Source organism: Leopardus geoffroyi, chromosome D2 (genome assembly GCF_018350155.1).
Source record: "Leopardus geoffroyi isolate Oge1 chromosome D2, O.geoffroyi_Oge1_pat1.0, whole genome shotgun sequence".
NCBI classification, from domain to species: domain Eukaryota; kingdom Metazoa; phylum Chordata; class Mammalia; order Carnivora; family Felidae; genus Leopardus; species Leopardus geoffroyi.
Window position 1 is genome coordinate 82,036,355 of NC_059334.1, and position 22,894 is coordinate 82,059,248.

The window sequence follows — 22,894 nt, forward strand, 5'->3', positions numbered from 1 at the left end:
CAAAGGAAACCATCAACAAAATGAAAAGGCAACTTACTGAATGGGGGAAGATATTTGCAAAAGACATATCCAATAAGGAGTTAATATCCTAAACATATAAAGAACTTACACAACTCAAAATCAAAAAAACCTACTAAAACTCGGGCAGAGGACTTATAGACATTTTCCTAAGGAAGACATACAGATGACGAACAGACACATGAAAAGATGCTCAACAGCACTGATCACCAGGAAAATGCAAATCAAAACCACAGTGAAAAAAACCCCACGATGAGATACCACTGCACATGTCAGAATGACTAGTATCCAAAAGATAAACAATAACAAGCATTGGTGAGGATGCGGAGAAAAAGGAATCCTCCTGGACTACTGGTGGGAATGTAAATTGGTGCAGCCACTCTGGAACAGTATGGAGGTTTCTCAAGACATTAAAAATAGAAATACCATACAAGGGGTGCCTGGGTGGCTCATTCGGTTAAGCATCTGACTCTTGGTTCTGGCTCAGGTCATGATCTCATGGTTTGTGGGATTGAGCCCCACATCAGGCTCTGTCCTGAGAGCACAGAGCCTGCTTGGGATTCTCTCTCTTCCCCTCCCCTGCTCATGCTCTTTCTCTCAAAATAAATAAACTTAAAAAAACCCCATATGATTCAGTAATTCTACTGGGTATTTACCCCCCCCTCAACCCCAAAACACTAATTTGTAAAGACATATTCATGCCTATGTTTATTGCAGCATTATTTACAATAGCCAAGATAGGGAAGCAACTCTGTGTTCATTGACAGATGAATGGATAAAGAAGATGTGGTATACGTGTATGATGGAATATTACTCAGCCATAAAAGAAGAATGAGATCCTGCCATTTGCAGCAACATGGATGGACCTAGAGGGTATGACGCTAAATGAGATAAGAGAGAGAAAGACATATACCCTGTGATTTCACTTGTGGAATCTAAATGTGTAATGTAAAAAACAAATGAACAAAATATGCAGAAACAGATCCATGAGTACAGAGAACAAAACTGGTGGTTGCCAGTGGGGGGAGGTGGGAAGGGGGATGGGCAAAAATGGGTAAAGGGGAGCGGGAGGTACAGGCTTCCAGTTACGGAATGAAGGAATCATGTGGATGAAGGGCACCACACAGGGACTACAGTCAATGGTGTAATGGCAGCGTATGGTGACAGATGGGGGCGGCACTAATGAACGTAGCCTAACATAGAGAGTTGTCAAATCACTCTGTGTGCACCCGAAACGAACGTAACATTCTGTCAACTCTACTTCAATGAAAAAGTTAAACACAGTTGAATGTAAGTACGAATTGTGCGAAGCTAACGGTACCGTTTTACCATTTGTGTAAATCAAAAAACATGGCATCCTATATGTTCATTGGATATTCAGGTATGTAAAAATACTTAAAAGGTTCTATAAAAAATCAAGACCAACCTACAAAAGTGATTGCATCTGAGGCAGTCATGGTGACTTTGTACTGCTTTGTTTTTACTTTTTTTAACAAAAGGAAACGGTATGCATGTCATATCTGAGACTTAAGTAGGCGCATGCATAGAAAAATGTAGCGATGACAATGGTTATTTCTATGTACTATAAACGTGGGTGACTCCTAGATTATTTTCACTTTTCTGTATTTTAGACATCTTGAAAATTAATGGCAACAAAAAGAAAAATACGTTCAACCTCTGGGCCAAAGTAAAAAACGAAAAGCGGAAGGCGTAGGTTATGTGAAAAATGCAAATATTGAGAATGGTACAAATCAGAACCGATGAGCACAGATAAAAATGCAGTGTTTGGAGGGAAATTTCTAGAATTCTGTGCTTATGTGACAGCGTACGAATAAAATAAACAATAAAGTATGAATAGAAATGGAGTAAGGGTCTAAAGAGTTAGAGAAATAAACCTAAAGAAAGAGGGAAATGATCGAGATAAATGGAGAAAATAATACCTTCGAAAAATGGCTAGCTATCATTTAGCAAAGACGTATTACACAGGCGCACTAATAATATTAGCTATTTTCATGTAACGATCCCAGAGCCCAGGGATGCAGGTGTGCTCTCTAGCGTGTGCTGGGGAGCAGGAGGGAGCACTACCATGGCCTTGTGGAAGGCACACTGGCCCCGGGAAAAGGACGAAGCAGCGAACATATGGGGTTGAGGGTAACTCAGGTGGCCCTCTGGAAAACGGGAGTTGGGTTCCTACTTCAGTTTATACACCAAAATCAGGGGCAAATGGATCAAATGTTTCAGTGAGGAAAAAAAAAAAAAAGACCACGAAAGAATAAGAAAGAGACAAAAATGTATTCTTTGGGAGGGCACGCCTTTCTAAACATGACCGTAAGAGATGGCAGAGGAGATGAAAAGACAGTTGACGAAAAAGGAAAATAAACACAAATGGATCTTAAACCAGCAAAAAGAGGCCCGGTCTCATTTATGGCGAGAGAACCGTGGATAGCATTGATTGTTATTATTTTTTTTACCTATCATGTTGGCAAAGAGAAGCAAAATCTCTGAACACCGCGTTGGTGGGGACTTGGGGAGTAGAAACCAGCGTGACTCCTTTCGAGACTGGTCCACCTCTCAGGTCACAGGGCCTTTGAACAGCAATCATGTCCCTCAGATGTCACCCCACAGACATCCTTGCTCACCGGACCCCAGGTCCCGGGGCAAGAGCGTGCCTCTTTGATGCAGCAAATGACTGGAAACAACCCACGTGGACCTCAGCACAGGTTAAATAACTTAAGGGATGACTCCACAACGAAATTCGAGGTAGCCACTGAAAAGAATGAGGCGGACCCCCGTGTCATTGCCCGGGAACAGGTGAGTGGAGGGAAGGCCAGAATAATGGCTACACATTACCTATTAACAAATGCAAAGGGTAAAACAGGCATCCGTTTTTTTTTTTTTTTTTTTTCAGTATAGCTCGCGCGCTTATGGGAACAGAAATGAGTGGGGAACAAACATCCCTTAGAATACTGTTACCGTGTGAATGGCTTCCCTCTCAAGTTACTTCTCTCCAGAGCGAAATGGGTGCTTCTGCGTGCAATAGATGCTTTGAAAGACATCCGATGGGTTTGTCGCGCGAAGAATTGGCGTGTGATACGAAACCAAAGAAATTTCAGTTAAGATTTCTGGAAGTACTGGGTGGGTGGTGGCAGGGGAGAGGTGAGCGGGAGTCCAAGACCTTGGTAGCTACATTTTGGACTCGCGGGAGGAAGGGACTCAAAGTTTTATTAAGTCATGACTCGTGGAGGATGGCAGGCCCATGGGAATAACGGATACTGTGACGAGGCGTACTTTTTACTATTTAAAATTCGCATCCATTCTGCGTTCTTTCCGACGCACCTACTGTGTTCAAGGGACTGGACGTGGGTGTTTCTGCGGGTGCGTAACTCAGTCCGTGCCTTCTGAAACGGGCCAGAGAGAGTATCGAGGGGACTCCAGGCCGAGGCAGCAGGTGAGCGAGGAGACTCCTGGGAAGACTGCAGGAAAGCTCAGGGCGGAGGCGGGGTTGGAGAACATCTGGGCCAAAGGGGGAAATCTGGAAAGCAGCGACCAGGCATGGGAGGGCTCTTTCCAGCACGATGGCTCAGCTATTAGCTTTTGGGTTGGGCCTGGTGTAATGAAGGCTTTTTATAAAGATCAGTTTTCTCGTATTTCAGCTCCCTTCCTTGGGAGAACATCTTGACAGACGGATTTCCTTTTCTCATTACATGTTGGCATTTCTGATGAGCAAGGACCTAAATCATCAGATTTCCAGGCCCCGTGAGTGCTGGTTTAAATCTCAGACACCCGCACAGGCCAGAAGGGTACAAGTCCTTATTCATTCGGATGCTGAGTTCATTCCATTGAAGGAGGACTTTGAAAGTCAGGGCTCAAGCTCTAAATTCATTTGTCTCGTGCACATCTGTATCCTGACAAAGCCCCCACGAATGAGTAGCTATTGTTTACCAGCCCGTGTGAACCGTTCAGCACTCTGTTGGGAGGGTGGGGGGTGGCTGGGGCGGGAGCGCCATTCGGAGCTTCTCGAAACAGGCCTCTCCTCCCTCTGTGGCCACTTGAGCAGAGTTTGGTTGCTTGGCAGCCTTTTCTCCGCCGGAAGAGACTGCACAAGGTTAGCCGTTCCCGTTTTACAAAACACGGCTTGTCGTATGTTCTACAGACACCAACAAGGTGTTAGAGGAGGAGAAGCGTCCTGCCAGAAACACCGAACCGGCAATCTCCACCGCCACCGAAAACGCACGCGGCCTTCTTCGTGTTCAACACGCAGCTCCGATGCCATCATGGTCCTGAACAAGGGCTGGTTCCGGGAAAGACCAGCGAGGACAAGAAGGACCGCGTTGTGCAAGCAAAAGGCAAGAGAAACGCAGACCGAAGCCTCTCCACGCTGCCAGAAGGTTTCCCCCTTCCCCCCTGATCACCTTGTATCTCCGTGGCAAAGCGGGAGGGGAGATGAATGAAAGATTCCAGAGGTGCTCAGTGGTCTAAACTATACAAACCGGAGCGGCCCTCACCGTGTAACCAGAACAGTCTCCGCTTCCTTCCCATCCAGCTACCCTCCGCTTTCAGACTGCAGGGGGCACACGTGTGGCTTTGACAACGCACTGGCTTCCCCACCTCTGGGGGCCTCACTGGACAAGCTGTTTGGCCTCAGTCTGCCCCGTTTCATCCCCTGTAAAATGGGGCCAAGGAAGGCATCGGCTCCGAGAGAGGGTCAGAAATGCCCGTGAAATGCTTCACTCAGGAGCACCAGCCATACGTTTGGTGTTCAATAGATGTTTGCTATTTTAGAACAACTTAAAATACAAAGAGAAAGCTCCTTATGCCAAAAAAAAGTTAGTAAAAGAACACATTCAGACACAGACATGCACACATAAATGCATTTATACACTATCTGGTTCTAGGAATAAAAACTGAAATGAATGAATCCCGTCACTGCCGTGTGGATGAAATTTGTGTCGTGCCAGAAACAGGGTTGGCAAATATTCTCAGGGGCCTAGCAGCAAAAGTCAGTCTGAGATATGGGTCCAAGCGTTCTTTTTTGGTTCCTATTGTTTTCCTAAAGAAGCTGATCTGGCTGGAAAAATAAACTCGGCCCGTCAGTTCAGTAATCTAATTCACCGATGAGACTGCACGGAGGACAAGCACTGCCTAGCATTTTCCAGGAAACCAAGGACTTAAAATAAGCAAAAGTGACCCGAAACAAAATAGGACCACACATCAGCATGTATAGTTCAAATGCTACTTTAAGGGGCAAACCTTAAAATACAGACGATAACGCTAAGAGAGTGATGCTTTCGTGAAGTTCTCGCTCTCCTGAAAAATGGCCCATCCCTGAATTGAAGGTGCCGCTTCTGCTCTTAGAATCCCGGCACGTTTCAGTTTGACGGCAGAAAATTGTGTTTCAATCTGCTGCTACTTAGCACAGCCCTCTCTAGCTGTAATTTTCTGGGAGCAGAAATCTTTTTTTTTTTTTCCAGAAATATCTATTTCTTAGATGTGACGTTGAACATGTTTTTCTTTAAATGAATTCATTAAACTGATTCATGGGAATAAAGCGCAGAAAGGATGTCAGGTGGAAATGTCTAGAAATCTAAGGGAAACCCCGAAGGTTTAAACGTCCCTATTGGCCCATCTTCTCTTCCAGAAGCAAAATCATACACACTGGTGTTTGGCAATTAAGAACAGGCGTGTCCTCATATTTTCTGCTCTTTTGAGGGTCACACTTATCGTTACGTTCAGCTTGAATGGCTGGAGGCCCAGTCTTATGGGACAGCAGGACGCCCCGTCCGCGCCCAGACCCATCTTGGTTCCCTGCCTGGCGTCTCTGTTTCCGGCTGCTGCCTGCCTCCTCCCCCACTGGGCATCTCCGACCTGACCCTTCAGGGTGCTACTCTCTCCCTGGACATCAGCTTCCCCTTCATTCTCCAGCCTACTGGGGACTGACTCTAGGTCACAGTGGTGATGGTATGCGTGCTTCCCTGAAGGTTTGAGGACATCATAGGGACCAGCATGGAGAAGAGGAAAACGCAACACTTGGTGTCAGACGTTTTCACTCCAGGGGCCCCTAGCTCACCCTGTGTTTCTGGCATCTCCCTGTCTCCTCCCTGGAAGTCAGGTCAGTTGACTTCACGAACAAAGCCTGCAGTCGAGAAAGGGCTTCTCTGGGGCGCCTGGGTGGCTCAGTCGGTTACGCACCCGACTTCGGCTCAGGTCATGATCTCGCGGTTTGCGAGTTTGAGCCCCGCATTGGGCTCCACTGCTGTCAGCATGGAGCCTGCTTTGGATCCTCTGTGCCCTTCTCTCTTTCTGCCCCTCTCCTGCTTGTGTTCTTTCTCTCTCTCTTGCAATATTAACATTAAAAAAAATTACAAAAAAAAAAAAAAAAAGAAAGAAACTGCTTCTTTCCCTGGATTATTCTGCATACCCTTCTGCAGCCAAGCGCTGGTCTCTCCTCTCCCGCGGCTGGTGTCTGCTCACGCCTGCTGTCTCAGGCGGCTTCTTCCCCAGAAGGTACTTTCAGACTTCTGCTCGAGACCCACACTTGCTAGGTGCTTCTATCTTCTTCCCTTAGTACACGTTACTCTTTGTCTTTAAAAAATTACCATAATGGTAGAATTGACTTTTTGCGGGGGGCCGGGGAAGGGGGCAAAGCAGATTGATTTTTCACACTATTGTAGTCAGAGAAAAACAACATAAAATATCTTCCGAACAATCGTCACCAGAAGGTCTCTCAAAGCCTTCTGGGGTCCACCCACAGCCACCTCTGGAACTTCCTCTGTTTTTCTTTCCTCTTTCTTCCCTTCCAGAGTCTGAGATGAACCCTACTGGCAGCAGCAGGTGCAGGAAAAGCCCCTTGCTGCTTTGAAAGATACATGTAATGTGCAAATGTATGCCTATTGGTCTGATCCCCTCAAGAATGTGTTTCCTTTAGGGCAGGGCAGACTTAATGCCACTAGAATGAGGGCATTCTAGGATGCTCCCGCCTACACATGCACACAAGGTGATCACACACCTCTGTGACCCCTTTGGTTTTCATTATTTTGCCCTGTTCCCAAGCCCACTCTTTGCCTTTCGTGCTGTGGGGGATCTTGGCCGCAGTCAGCTAACAGCTAGATGAACGCCCTGGATTAGTTTCCTCTAAAATAGCTGACAGGATGAAAAGGAAGCGAAAGTTTGTTTCCTTGATCAAGGCTGAGGAGTTAGCTAGAGAAGCCTGCGTGCCGAGGGCCATTACCCCGCGAAGGAAAGGGACACAGGAAGGGCACGTTCGTGGACAAGAGACGGAGCTGATCCCAGTGTCTTACATTTGTAGAAATCAAATAGAACATTTGCTGGAGAGATCCAATGTTTTCTATAAAGAACTAATCCTTTCGATGGGACGTATATATTATGTTTGTGATAACGTTTTCCTTCCGGAAAGTTTGGATGGTAAGTTTGGACACACGAGGCACGCCTAACCACAGCGTGTTGGTCAAGCTGCGTGGGGCAGGGCACGGGGCCTCTAAGGTGCCACATGTCAGTCAGTGGATTCAATCTGTGATGCCAAGTAAGAGCCACCGCCAAATATTCGCCCCACCTGCATGGAATTAATTTCAGTTTCCTATGTGTGACGGGAGAGAAAGCGTGAGCTTAATGTCTATCATATGTCTCGGAAAAGCTCCAGACACACACCAGCCTGGAGTGAGAAATGTGGATTTTTCAGTTCCTAATGTTTAAAGGGTAACATTTCCTTAGTTTCACAAAAACAGAATGGCCTTTTTGGGGGGCCTGTCTTAAAGGAGATCTTGAGGGAGTGACTTCTGTAGGCATTCGCTGCTGTCAGGAAAAAGGGATTCCAGCAAGTAGAAATATCTTGCCTCAGATCCCATGGTCTGTTAAAGACAGTCCCCGTTTTACATGGCGGACTGATAAGTTGCTTGAAGGTACATAACAAGGCTTTGTATAAGGGACTCTGTGGGGAAGAGGCTTACGGGCTCGGCAGAAATCTGAAATCTGCACACAAAATATTGAGGTGTGGTGCGCTTTCTGAAGGTTCAAAGCTTTCATCAGATCTCGAATAAGTCCACCGCCCAAAAGGCTTGGGACATGCCCACTGCCTTCCACCAACGTAAATCCACGTCAGGTTAGAAAAACAGATGTAAAAGGACTCTCAACAGCCATCGAAACAAACAGAAGAAACTGGAGGTAGATCTTGAGTGGTATTGAAACGAGGGGCGCCTGGGTGGCGCAGTCGGTTAAGCGTCCGACTTCGGCCAGGTCACGATCTCGCGGTCCGTGAGTTCGAGCCCCGCGTCGGGCTCTGGGCTGATGGCTCGGAGCCTGGAGCCTGTTTCCGATTCTGTGTCTCCCGCTCTCTCTGTCCCTCCCCCGTTCATGCTCTGTCTCTCTCTGTCCCAAAAATAAATAAAAAACGTTGAAAAAAAAAAAAATTGAAACGGAAGGGGACTTTGCAAGCACAAAGAAATGGGAGAATTCACAAATACTGAATACGTTTAATGTTCAAAGCTGGAAGTCCTTTTACAACCCAAAATATCATAAATAAAATTCAAAGATGAATTAGGGAAATGTTTATAATAAATTACCGGAAAAGGATAAATAGTCCTCATTAAGAAAATAAACTCTTACAAATCAGGAAGAAAAACTCTCTCAAGTAGAAAAACATAGGCAAGGGGTAGGAACAGACAGTTCACAGAACAAATACAGGTGATAAATAGCAGCTGCATGTTGGAGCCGCGGGTACTAGCCCGTCAGCCAATCCCTGCTCCTCATTTAGTGACATCGCGTTGATTGCTTGAAACTGGCCATGGTGGGATTTTTCATTATGGCAGAGAAATCGCCGAAAAATCAAGGCTTTTCGTGTTTTGTTTTGTTGACAGCAACGTAACGGGACACCATTGGTTAAGAGATGTATAAAAAGCAGTTCAAGTGTAGCAGTGATCAGAGAAATACAAAAAGAAATGAGGTCTGGACAAGATGGAATAAGCACACTACAACCTACACCTCCTGCGAATTACCTCCTGTACCTCCTGTGAATTACAACAAAAAAGTTTCGAGAAAATCCACAGAGCAACTTACAGAGACTCTGAAAGCTGGAAAAAAGTAAGCGGACTGCCGACAGACCTTAGAACCCACAGAACTACCCAACAGTGAGTTCTTGTCTTTGGTTTTGCCTTTTTTATATGCTGGCCCGGGCTCTGGAGAGGCTCCCAATCCGGAAATGCCAATGGCACCAGACCAAAAAGAGGCTCGAGGAAAGCCTGCTGTCTCTAGCCCAAAGATGTGGGAACAGGGTGACCCAGTAAGAGTGAAACGTTTTGACCATACCTGACCTTACTCCCGCTCCAGGTGGGCACGCAAAAGCCATCCCCTCTGCCCCCCAGCTGGGCGCCACATCTTGGAGATGGTAGAGCCCTGCCTTCCAATCCTGCTTATACGATACATGGCCACCTCTCTTCCCTGGAACAGAGACTGTGGGAGGAACTTTTCGGTGGATGTCTCATGGCCACAGAGGCCAGAAGGAGGTGGAACAGCGTTTTTCAATTGTGGAGAGAATAGTCAACCCAGAATTCTCTATCCAGTGAAAATATCCTTCAGGATTAAAGGCGAGATGGACATTGGATGAATGAAAAGCAGAAGAACTTGTCGGCAGCAGACCTGCTTTAACAGAATAGCTAAAGAGAAGTTTTTCAGACAGAGAGGAAATGATAGTAGAAAGAAACTCAGAATATCAGGAATGAGGGAAGAAGAGAAAGGGTGGATATATAAGTAGATGTAGGAGGCCACTCTTAAGTTTCCAAACTTCTGCTTGATGGTCGCAGGCAAAATCACAGTATCTGAGGTGGTTCTCAACGTACAACACGCAAGACATCGACGTGATAAAGGGAGGAAGGAGGCTAAAGGCACCTTGAAGGAGGTAACGTTTTTCCACTCCACTTGAAGTGATAATGTACTAACACCAGTAGACTATGTTAAATTAGGCACATGTGGTGTAACCTTTAGAACAGCAGTTTTTCAGTGAGATGACTTTGTCCCCTTGGGGACGTCTGGCAACGTTTGGAGATACGGTTACACATGCTACTGCCATCTAGTCGATGGAAACCAAGATGCAGCTAAACATTCTACGACACGCAGGACAGTCCCATTCAACGAAGAGGTATCCAAGCCCAGATGCCAGCAATGCCGAGGTTGAGAATCCTGCTTTCCGGCAAGTGTAGACAAAACTATACGAAGACAAATCTCAAAGAAAACTCGAGATAAATCAGCACAGAATACTAAAAAATGTTCAACTAATCTATCGGAGTTCAGGGAAGTGGAGCACAATAAACAAAAATCAGAGGGAACAATATGAAAGTGGTAGACAAATTCTAACATCAATGATTGCATTAAAAGTAAACGATCTAGACATCTGTTAAAAGGCAGTGACTGATGGAATGGATGAGCCAACTACATGCGGTCTCTGAGAAACTCATTTCCAATAAGATGACACAGGTACATTAAGAGTAGAAAGGTAGGAAAAGATAAACCTTGCAAACACGAATCAAAAGAAAGCTGAAGTGGATATATTAGTATGAGATAAAGTAGATTTTGGAACAAAGGTAATTACCAGAACTAAAGAGGGACATGACATAATGATAAAAGGGTCCATTCACCAAGAAAACACAACAATGCTAACTGTGTCTACCACAAACACCAGAAGTTCAAAATACGTGAAGGAAAAACTGATAGCCTGAGAAGAGACACGTTTATAGTTGAAAATGTTAATATCCCCTTTCAGTAAGTGATGGAACCACTAGACAGAAAAAAAAAGAGATTTTTTTTTAATATCAAATTGGCAAAGCTTTGAAATGGTAATACTTAGAACTAGCAAAGTCGTGGTCTCTGTAATAATGTGGAAACATAAATATACAGAGTAGTCCTGAAAAAATATTTAGTTTCTGTATTAAGAGGCTTAAAAGGGTTATAGCATTTTTCCACCCAACATTTTCACGTTTAGGAATCTCTCCTAAAGGAATAATTAAAGTTTCCCAAATTTATCTGTCTAGACCTTCACAACAGAGCAATTTATCACAGAAGAACTTAGAGATATCCGAAATTGCCCACTAATCGGCAAGTGCTTAAAAAAAAAGCATTCTTTATACATGTAGAGTGCTATGGTTCAAATAACATTTCTAAGAATTTTTAATGCCCTGGCAAATAGGAATGATTTTAAGGCAAAAAAGTAGTATATAAAGCACTGTGCCCAGAGCACAATGTAAATTATGTCAAAATACACATCATAGTTCAGTACAGAAATCACAGAAGTATGACGATAGCAAAAAGTTGCCAGGGATTATTTCTCTGTGTTTTTCATTTGCTTGTTTTTACTACCTGTTCCCCCTCGAGTTTTCTATTGTTAAGTGATGTCTTATTCGTGGTTATAACAAACAGAAACGGTTACTTCTGAAACAGCATAAAACTGAGTTGATATATAGAGGGTCTAATAGCATGCTGCATCTGGTATGGAGAAACTCAGTGGGTGAATTCTTGCAAATAGTTTTGAAAATGAAAAATGGGGGGGCACCTGGGTGGCTCCGTTGGTTAAATGACTGACTCTTGATTTCGACTTAGATTATGATCTCATGGTTCGTGACATCGAGCCCCGTGCTGTCCATGCGGAGCCTGCTTGGGATTCTCTCTCCCCCTCTCTCTGTTCCTTCCCTGCTCACAATCTCCCACTCCTCTCTAAATGAATAAATAAACTTAAAAAAAAAAAAAGAAAATGAAAAAGGGTAAGAAGGGATGCCCATTAATATTCCTAAAGTGACCATCTTCATTTCATTGTCCAGGCCTCACTATCAGCAGTGGCCCCGCCATTCTCAAAAGCGTCACGGTGTAGGTGGTAAGTTGCATGGGGACCCTTACCATTCTGAGCAGAAAAATATTCTAAGGAAACGAGTACGTGTTGCATCAGGACTATACATCAAGCACTAAGTGCTTTATCTCTCTACCATCTGAGGAGCTGAATTATCTCTGATTCATAAAGGCCCCGGCAAGTTAAGCAACTAGACGTGGGCAAGTGGCAGGGTCTGGATTTGAATGGCATCCATCACAGCAGCGGCGCAAGGCATACCTGGGCCTGCCGAAGAGCAGGGTTGGCCGGCAGGGGTCTGGCGGGGACGAGGGGCGCACGGGGAGCCTTCTGGAGAGGCGGGAGCACTCGCTGAGGCGAACTGGGCGGAGGGGCGTCGAGGGCTCTGAGGGGTCCGCTGATGTCAAGATTCTGACACTGTGGCCACCTCCTGGCGTTGTCCTGCAGGGACGGAGCAAAAGCCATGGTGTCATGGGTCTCGCCTCCTTAGGAGACGGCGGGGGGGGGGGGGGCTGACTGGTCTGCCGTAGCTGAAGGGGCCGGCGGTGCCGTTGCACGAGAGGGAGTCTACCATCATTTGTTTAAAGTTCACAATTGTAGCAGAAGCACCCCTCCTCCCCAGCGTGGACTAGCACGATCGATTTCTACGTGAAGTGTAAAAACTGGTTTCATTCGTTAACAGATAGGCGCAAGGCAACTAAGGAGGCGCCAATGAGTTTGAGGACACACACCAGATCTCTTGGAAGTGATGAAGGAGTTGTTCAGCAAGGCGTAAGGATGCCTTCAAAGCTCAGGGAGAACCAAGGAAGCCCCCGGCAAGGAGGATGGAAGCTTCTGGAAGCTGAGGCGAGGGGCCCACACCTGGAGCATCATGTCGTACACGGTGCCCCTGCTTTCAGGGCAGACCCGAGCAGATGCAGTGTGGGCCGTGTGCCTCGGGCCCCGCCTCTTTTCTTCCTTTCCCTCGTTTTAAAAAACGGTTTTTTTTTAAGGATCCATGGACATATGGCTAACGGCACATACTGAAACCGGACAGCGTGCCAAACTGTGACACGTGTCCACACCGATGAAACCATCACGATGTGCAAAACGGTGAGCGTAAAGCCGCCCCCCGTCCCCCGCTGCCCTCCCTTGCAACTACTGATATGCTTTCTGTCCTCATAAAATAGTTTGCATTTTCTAGAATGTCTTACAAATGGAGTTAGAGGGTAGGTACTCTTTGTCAGGCTTCTTTTACTCGGCATAATTATCTTGAGATTCATGTTGTGTATACTAATAGTCCACTCTTTCTTACTGCTGAATAGCATTCCGTTGTGTAAATATACCAACGTTTGTTTATCCTTTTACCTGTTGATGGAAATTTGGGTCGTTTCCTATTTTTGGCTCCTCAAAATTAAGCCGCTTTTTGGCTCTCGCGGGTAAAGCTAGCTGTTCTTGCTGAAGTCCCACATTTGGGGCTGAGAGGTGGTAAAGCCTGTTAGGAATGACAGCCTCCTCTTTGGAGCCCGATCCTCCACACTTGTAGATCAGGTAAGACGTGGGAGATAAGATAGTTTATTTATGGCTTACTGAATGTGTGACGTTAATTTAAAACACATTTTTGTGTTAATTTTTGGCAGAGAGAGAGAAAGACAGACAGACAGACAGAGCATGAGCAGGGGAGGGGCAGAGAGAGAGAGGGAGACACGGAGTCCAAAGCAGGCTCCAGGCTCCGAGGCATCAGCACAGAGCCCAGCGCGGGGCTCGAACTCACAGACTGCAAGATCGTGACCTGAGCCAAAGTCGGACGCTCAACCGAGCCACCCGGGTGCCCCACCGTGATGTTAATTTTTAAAATCATTTGTCATCAGAAATACTTGATGGGAAAACTAAATATTGGAATGAAGTCTGGTGGTAATTCATGAGGGAGCCGGCGGGTACTCTGGGTTAAGGAGCCGGTTCTTTGAAACCAGAGGGTCGACAGGGTGTCCACAGCCCAGAGCTGGAGCAAAAGGGGTCCGTCCACAGGCTCAGCATAACTCCTAGAAATGCACTGGGAGGTACAGGGCCAAAGAAGTTCACCCAAACCTCCCCAGCGGCATCTGAAACCGTAGGAAGAGGAGGACCCAGGAAGAGGAAGACTGGGAACCTCCTTGGGAGGCAGACCCGGTGGGCTCGTCTGGGCGATTGGACAGATCATGGCTCACCATGTGGCACACACATCACACAGGGGACCCTGCCCCTAAAGGATCTAGTGGGGCATCCATGGGGCACAGCGGGCCTCCTTCCGGCCCTTGACCATCACCTCACCAAGCTTTTGTGGAACTCAGTGTGTGCACGCTGCATTTCAGGGAACTGTTCCCGCTGCAGATCTATCTATAGATTGTCCGGGATCGATTCCCGCTCAAGCTCTTGTTGAAAAACACTGAGATACAGGTCTCTCGCTGTGCACACCGACCTCTCACGTCTGTTTACAACTTACCTTCGACATGTTGGAATGTGGTGGCTTCCTCATCAGGCCTTTGCCGAGGTGGCTGAGGTGAGCCTGGCCAGGGTTCGAGCCGCGCGACGGCCGAGAAGGGCGCACACACCTGTGAGCAGTCCCGTTAAGCGTAAACCAGAGCTTTTCTCCCTGGCTTGCCTTAACTACTTTTCTGTTTGTTTCCCAGTCTCAAAAAACAACTTACTTACTTTAACTCAGTGTGGAAAACACGCAAAGGGCAATTTATCTAAACATTCTCACAGGATTAAAAAATAAATATCGATCCCCGCCCCCCACCCCCCGTCCCCCAAAGCCACTATCCTGTTAAATCAGTTCTTGCAATCCACACATACGTGGCTTTGTGACACCTGGGAGACATTTTATAGAAAGCTGGCATTTCAGCAATAATGCCTGTGAATATATTTGGGTCAAAAGCTACCCCGGCTGATGAAAATATTTTAACATCCCACGTCTTGTAAAAATTACTGAGGTAAGGGTGGGAAACAATACAGTGGGACTCATTAACACCCTGCTTATTTATATAAAAAGCAGCAAATCGTTGAAGGCAAAAGAAGGGAGGCAGCTGGTCTGGCAGAGATTTAAAAAAAAAACCCCAAACGACAGTTTCGCTATCTGAACATCTGACCTCTTCTTTGCTAAGGAAAACAAACTGCAAAGAAGGTTGGTTGCATGTTCTTTCAAATGCCATTTCTGGAAAAGAGGACCCATCGCCAAGATACCTTAGCTTTTCGATGGTGGTTTTTTTATCTGTAAACAGCAGGCGTATTAGCGTCTTCCTTTTCAGATAAACTACAAATCCAGCAGCGAGAAGACACAGGATCGTCACCAGGACTCCTATGGTCAAACCTTGGTTGTCTGAAACAAAACGCATTGATTGCACTCAGGGAAAGAGGCAGGGAGAAGGAGATATGGGAAGTGTCAGATCGTGACATTTACAGCAATGCGAGCTTTGAAGGAAGGCACGGCATCGGAGTGAGTCCCTGAATGATGTGCTGATAAATTAGTCTTACTTCAAAGGTCACGCCTGAGGTTCTGTCCGTGTCGCCCTCGCTCATTTCTGACAACAGGAGCCTAGCCTGGCAGGTGGGACCGCAGCCCTGATCACACAGCCCCGCCTGCCCCCAGCAGGGATGGGGGCCCCAGAGGGGTGGCAGGGAGCCCGCACGTCCCCAACTGTGACCTTCCCAGCCCCCGTCACAAATGTGCCCCTCCGGGCTCTCTTCTTCTCTCATTCCTTAGCGCTGAAGTCTGTGTTTCTGTTTTGTTTCCTTGTATTTTTTTTTAGACCAAGACTTTATTTCAGGACGTTGTCAAGCTAGAAGGTGAAGACAAGGGGCGCCTGGGTGGCTCAGTCGGCGAAGCGTCCGACTTCGGCTCAGGTCGCGATCTCACAGTTTGTGAGTTTGAGCCCCGCGTCGGGCTCTGTGCTGACAACGCAGAGCCCGCTTGGATCCTCTGTCCCCCTCTCTCGCTGTCTCTCTCTCTCACAACTAAGTGACTAAATAAATAAGAAAAAACAAACCTCACCCAAACTCTTTGCTGAAAGGAAACGCCCACAGGTTTGGTTTTGTTAGATTTTTGTTTGTTATGTTCGTTAGAGCCTCGAAATACAGCGTTTGGAGGCAACCCTCTCTCTCTCTCCGGGAGTGGCTGCTTATTTTCTCTAAGGAAACATCCCCCTTCCTGTGATTGGCTCCCATTTTGTTCAGTACAAAGACACCGAGGTCCCTGGAGGGTGCAGGAGAGAAGGAAAAACCAGACTTTGAGGCTGGTTTCTGAGCACGGCCGTGTCGGGGGCCGCCCAGAGAGGGCTCTGCCTGCCAGTGTGGAGAGCAGTCGGGACCTGCGACAGTCGCTTGCCGCTCCCACTGCTCCGTGGCTTCCTGGAGAGCCGCAGATGTGGGTTCGTTCGTCCCTGTGTCCCCACCAGCGACAGTCAGGATGTGCTTCCCACAGCAGGCCACAGTCGCCTGAGGCTGCTGGTGATGGCTGCACCGGTGACGTCCCCTGCCCAGGCTCTCCCCCGCCGCCCCCACCCCCGCCCCGCGCCCCGGTCCCCTCATCCAGTGTAAGTACTGTGTCCTCACGGCCGCTCCCACGTCGGCCCTGAGTCCCACGGTCCCCCGGCCCATTGCAGCACTCGCCAGGCCACACTGGACCCCGGAAGAGTGGCAGGTGCACGGCAGGTGTCCCGGAAGCACTTGCCTCGTGAAAACCGGGCCGCGGCAGGCTGGCGGGCCGTGGGGGCAGGGGGGCCTGGGACACGGCGCCCCGCACCTGCCTCTGGGCTGGGTGTTTAGGTGTCCTTTCACGAAGGGACGGCGGCAGTGGGCGGACTCACCGCCCCACCCGTGCCGATGGACCCTTGAGGTTTGCTTACTTGCCACGGGGAACAGCGGACGGCCGTGAACCCCCAGCTTTCGTGAAGCCCCCAGACCGGAGACCCACGGGTCGTGCGTGTTGACACTGCAGACAGACCCAGAGCGTTCCGGCCCGTCCTCTGCAACCCCCTCCGGGTGCCATCCGCTGGCCTGCCGCGGGGGGAGGGGGGCAGTGCCCCGTCGGATGAGAAGACTGGCACCCCGCTGGTTTTGCACGACACACGTCCACGCCACGTTAGAACGTGGACGCGGGGCGGCCGGAACGCCGCGGTCAGGGCGGAGAGGTTCGGCGAGGGCCGGGGACGCGGGGCCGGGCCCCGGTTTCCTGCCCCTGGGAGGGATGCTCACTGGAGGCCAAGACTTTCCGGGCCTTTCTGTAGCTGCTGCAGGGCCGGAGACACACCCGTATTTAAGCCGAAGGAGGACAGGAACTCACGGCCCCTCCTCGCGACACCGTCCCCACAGATGTGCCCACCGGCAGCTCCCGGGCCGAGCGAGCCGACGGCGAGCACCGCACTGGCTGCCCGGGCTGCAGCGCGAGGTCCTGTCTGTCGTCAGGGGCACTATGGTGACGCCACTGCCGGTCACGGCAGGACTTCGCCGCATCGGCCACCATCTGGGGGGGGGGGCCTGGGGCTCAGGCGAGCCCTGAGGTGTCAGCACAAGTGGGCTCGGGGGGTGCGGGCCCTGTGGACCCCCGGTTCCTTTCTCGTCACAAAGGACACCGTTCAGACTTGCCTCTTCACTGCCTGACAAGTGCTCAGACAAAACAGCAATGCCCCGAGGGCCATTTCCCAAGGTCATCCGGGGAGAAAAGAACTGGGGCGTCGAGCACGGCTGCGATGAACTTTTTAAGGGGGAGACGGGCGTGGTCTCCGTGATAGCTGTGTGACGCTGGGTAAGTGACTGCGGGTGAGTGACTCCCCTGAGCCTCAAGTCCTTTATGTGAACTCTGCCCTCAGGGTCAGGCAGGGATTCGAGGAGGTCATGCATGTAAAACGCCCCGCTCCCGGGCTTGCCCCTGACGACTCAATAAATAGAAGCGGTTGCTTTTACTACTGTTGCTGCTGCGGGGAGCGGGGAGCGGGGACCGTTAGCCTTCACTGAGAGGAGGCGTCTCTCTAGGAAGGGCTTTAAGGGACAGTCGCCTCCACACCGCCTGGCCCCTTCACACCTCTCTTGGGAGGGAGAGGCTGGCCTTGACCAAGCCCTTCCGTCTCAGTCGGGAGGATCCCCGCCTGGCTTTCCACTGCCCCCCCCACTCCACTGGCTCAGCGCCCACTCCCAGGGGCGCCCTGGCCCCACTCACCTGCCTGCCGGATGGGGCCGCTGTCTGTGCTTCCCCCAAAGCCAAACTTGTCACAGAAGGGAGGCGCCCAGTGGGCCTCGCAGTGGCAGTTCTTCCTGTTGTTACACACCTGTCCGGGCAGCAGGGGAGAAGGACAGCAAGAGGGAAGCAGCATTAGGACCCACCCGGCACACGGGGCGGCGGTCAGTCTCTGAGCCCTGATCGGCTGCTGCACCGAAGCAAAGGCCCTGTGGTCAGAGTCCCCATCAGCACCAATACAGCCGGGGGCAGAAATGTCGCTGCGAGCCTAAACCCCAGATGCAGCACAGGTGAGACCAGAGTCCGAGGCTGCAGAAAAAACACGACCTGCCTGGTAGGGGGAGGATGGAGATTATTGGGGTTCATCCGCTACGTCCACCCCTTTCCTTCTCAGTCAATCGCCGTGTCCCTCTTTTGCAGTGCAGCACTCCCCCCTCCTCCCCATCTGACCACGATGAGGAGCCCCCTCTGTGGTGAGGAGTGACCCTGCTGCAGGGGTGCGGAACCTGAGCTCTTGGACACAGCCCTGCTTCCTTCGGACAGCAGGCTCAGAGAGGCTGGTGACCTGCTCGGACATCTCGTGCCCGAAACGCCCACCTCCCTCTCGCAGGCTCCCAGGGGCCCCTCCTTGGCGCCCGGCCCTGAATGAGCACTGGGCATGGTCTACCAAAAGCTGGTGTCCTCGTGACATGAGAGGGTGGCCCTCGCCCATCGGGAAAGGGGCGCCCGAGAAAGCGGGAGGGCGGGCGTTGCTCTGGGTGGGGGGCCCCTGAACGAGTAGCCTAGCTTGGAGACCAGAGCACTCCAGGGAGGAGCCAGCTCCGGCTCTCCTGGTTAGCAAGGGTGACCGATGGAGGCTGGTCCCCAACCCGCCCTGGCTGTTCGACTTGCTGCTCTCACACATGGAACTCACCGAGCCACTGCATGAACCCGCGGAATAGGAGCATGAACCCAAGAGGATACTATTTCTAGAGACTTGGAGTGCATGCTTTGGGAACACAGGATACAGGCAAGTGGCTACAAAGAATTTCTGACCAGTTTGGAATGGGTGGGACAATTGGGAACGGCTGGGAATCGCGGCTCAGGCCGGAAGGGTTCTGAGCTCAGATGGCTTCTGAGGGTCCGAGTTTCTCTTCCGCTTAGGGAAACAGACTTTACGTCGTAGATGATGCGCTTTGGGTGGTTTATAGAAGGAGGTCAGTGCGGAGCTACTGGGGTGCACACGCCCCGAAGGCCTCAGTCCTGCATCAAAACACTGCTGGAGGGGCCAAGTGCATATTTTAATATTTTAAGGCAAAAATAAAATTCTTGCAGTGTATGTCTTATTTGTAATGTTTCCCTGCTTTGCACTTTTTTTGTTTTTTGTTTTTTTTTTTTGTGATGAATCAACCACCTGTCCCAATTGCTTAAAATAAGACCGACAGTCAAGATAACCCGTGAGAAGCTGGAAAGTATATTCCTGATAAGCTGAAGCCACGCAGAATTAACTACTGAGGGGCACGGCCTGTGCCGGGTCTGAGCACAGATTACCGAGTCTCGCCTGTTTCTCAGCGATGCCGCTGCTGACGTAACACCCACCAGGATTCAGGCACCGTCCTGGCCACACCGTTTCGCACAGTCTCCCAACGCAAACCAGAGTCGTGTACCCTGTTTCAGCTTGTGGTAGAGAGACTGCAACCGGGACACCCCACTGGGAGGCGCTGCTGGTGAGCCTGGCCTCACTAGGGGAAGGACCATAGTCAAGTTATTCGTCACCAAGTCACGGCGGCTACTCCGCCTACCCAGAAAATATGGGCCTTTCCTCTCCAGATGGATGGGCCCCCAGGGCTGTTGCGAAGCGAGGAGTCCAGGGACCCCGCCCTGGCATTACTACGAACCGGTCATGTAAGCTTGGACATGCACTCTTGCCACCTGGGTCTGGGCTTCTTCATCAGTAAGATAACAAGGCTGTACCAGATCATCTCTCACAGCCATTAGAAAGAAATCTCTGATCCCACGAAGACATAAAAGGACTTCCTTTTACACTGACAGTCAGCAAACCCATCTGAGATGGCATCACGATCCTTTCCGGTTCCAACGCAATAGTAATTTCACGAAAACCCCCATAATTCTGTGTTAGGACCACTGGCGAGTGTGTGCAAGTTTTAAAAATAGAATTGGGAGCATGATTTCTGCAGAAAAGGTTTCAGAAAAACAAATGAACCACTGGCGTGGCTAATCAAGATTAATAGGGTTCCCTGGGAAATAATTAAGCCCATCAGGAAAAATAAATTATGTTTGAAACAATTAGCGTCCTCTTCTCTCCTAAAAAACTCTCTGAGCTGAACTAACAGCCTTCTTGAGTTGAAATGCACACTGTACGTGATTTCAAGAACATGTGGTCAGTATGTTCTGTCTTCTTGGTTTTAATTCCTTCTGGAAGTATTTCAGTTCAGACACATATTCTGAATCGTGGTTGAAAGGAGGACAGCTCTGCTTGAAACGTTAAAGCAAAATCCTTCACGAAGGAAGGATAGTTTTAAAATCACTTTGAAGATGACAAAGTCCTTTTTAAAAAAGAAATCACAGGATGTTCATTTAAAAGATCATTACTGCTCAGTCTGATTCTCTTTGTTAAATAAAAGTCACATTTCTCATCCTATGTAAAGGGCGAAGAAAATAAGTATCTTTAGAAGACAAGATTGAGGTGACTGCTGTATTTCTTAGAAGTTAAAAAAACAGGGATTGCAGAGTCCTTTAAAATGAACGATTGAGTGCTTAATGTGGACTGGCTATAAAAAGGCAGTTCAGCCCACTCACCCCTCTGCTGTGGCACTGCTTGGCACATTCATGAACGCCGAAGACACTTATGTTTTGACATCGACGATTGAGGCAGATCTGCAGGAGGAGAAAAACACGGTAAATTTCTCAGCCCTTTTCCGATCACATGCACAGGCACGTATCTGTGATTTAAAAAGAGAAGGCAAGGAAAGCTCGCGGAAGACCCTCTCCTTTCAGCGAATACAGCTGTAGCACAAGGACGGGCTTTCCGTTTGACTCTGAGCTGGAGTCTGATGCCTGCCTCCAAACTCAGCACGTTTCAAGACTCAGGTCAACGTGACTCAGGGTCAGTGTGGCACTTTTATACGGTTTCAGTCAATTATGAGATTACGATAACTGATTTTCTCAGGGTTTTTGTTTAGGGCTTGCAGTGAGACGTGTGAATTACAGCGTCCGTCGCCTCCCCTCCCCCTCAATGGCCCCTTCCGTTGAAAGATACAGGACGGGAGAAATGCACCAGCCCCTAACCTAGGGCCTGTGCAGACTCAGAGACTCCAAGAAATCCAAGGTCCAAGGACCTTTTGAAGGCGATATCGAAATATGGGAACTTTTCCAAATTACTGACTGACAAGTACTATCATCGATGACATAAACCATCAACAGAAATGCTCAGCAGAGGAAAACAGGCAGTTCCCTTGTGTTTATTAAACTTTGCAGAGGCAGTAATTTGCTGAATGACAGCGGGTTGGTTGCAAGAGTTTAGTCTCATTTTAAAGGTGCATAATATGCACCAGACTCAAAGGAGCAGGCCCTTTATCTCCCATAAGATGTTACAAATTGGTGGAGTCAGAGGAAGAGAAGTCTAAGTTTTAGATTCCAGAAGCATATTTAATCAAGCAGAGCCTTCCTATGGGAAGTTCACCATCTGACCCCAACAGCTTGTGGAAGGCACTCAAGCGACGCCCTTTGACAAAAGTGCCAGCTTTAAGCAGCTCCAAAGGCTGGTGGGAACCCTGGCCAAGGGGACGGTCACATTCCAGCCGAGACAAGAAATCGTCTGAGGTTACAAAGGACACAGCAGGACCCTGGTCAAAATCTCCTCCCAACCCATGAGCAAAGGCAAGTGTGGCTTTCAAAGAACCTGTGTTCTGCAGAAATAAAGAGCAAAACACATTTATTCTTGTACATGGAGAAAAACACTCATTGAGGAATTGAGTCCTTGGAATTTCAGGGTTCAGATGCACCTACCTGGCTCAGGCTGTTCAGGCTACAGTTTCAAAAATCAGCTTGATCCTATCCAGGGTCAAGGCCAGAATATGAGCTAACGTGTGTGGTTAAGGAGACCCTGGAATGTCTGTTGTGTTTCCTGGATCATCCCATTTCCTTAGAGATGAAGCACTATGGGTCAGAGTAGATGGCGGAAAGGGGGTGAGTATACAGAATTCTTGCCCTAGGGACTCTGCTCAAGGGGCTGAATTCATATCTTTCTATTCTACTATGTGGCCTCTGTGTGAGTTCATTTCATCATCATTTTGAAGATGGGATCCTTTTTTTCCCATATTTTTGTTATTTTCATTTTTATTTATTAAAAATTTTTTTTTAATATGAAATTTATTGTCAAATTGGTTTCCATACAACACCCAGTGCTCATCCCAAAAGGTGCCCTCCTCAAAACCCATCACCCGCCCTCCCCTCCCTCCCACCCCCCCCCCCCCCCCCATCAACCCTCAGTTTATTCTCAGTTTTTTAGAGTCTCTTATGGTTTGGCTCTCTCCCTTTTTTTTTCCTTCCCCTTCCCCACGATCCCTTAAAAAACTTGTGGGGGTTGATTAATCTCCTTTCCTACCATGCTGTATTAACTTGCTTTCATTTAGCCTGATGAGAAAGTTTGGTGAGAAAAATCAACATGGCAGCATGTTAAAATCTCAATTTCACTTTTTTTTTTTTTTCATTTTTGACTTTATTTCTAACCCCCCAGATATCTCAGTCTACCTTCCCCTTGGTCTCTGAAAGAACTCTCTTTGGCTTCAAGCTGATCCTATCTCTTCCCCTCTCCTAGTCTCTCGTTGGGGGTCTCTGAAAAT

At 48.6% G+C, this 22,894-nt stretch overlaps 1 protein-coding gene across 2 annotated transcripts in view; it reads right to left on the reverse strand.

Moving 5' to 3' along the window:
- ADAM12 (ADAM metallopeptidase domain 12) overlaps positions 1-22,894 on the reverse strand; it is a 353,192-nt gene that overhangs the window by 17,567 nt on the left and 312,731 nt on the right. For both annotated transcript variants that reach the window (XR_006701751.1, XM_045439195.1), the window contains exons 17-21: positions 20,850-20,927; positions 18,033-18,141; positions 15,062-15,197; positions 14,322-14,430; positions 12,122-12,301 (exon numbers count right to left, since the gene is read on the reverse strand). Coding sequence is in view for 1 of the 2 variants with exons in the window: in XM_045439195.1 (XP_045295151.1) it covers positions 12,122-12,301; positions 14,322-14,430; positions 15,062-15,197; positions 18,033-18,141; positions 20,850-20,927 (612 nt within the window). In the remaining variant the exon portion in view is untranslated. The remainder of the gene's footprint in view (positions 1-12,121; positions 12,302-14,321; positions 14,431-15,061; positions 15,198-18,032; positions 18,142-20,849; positions 20,928-22,894) is intronic.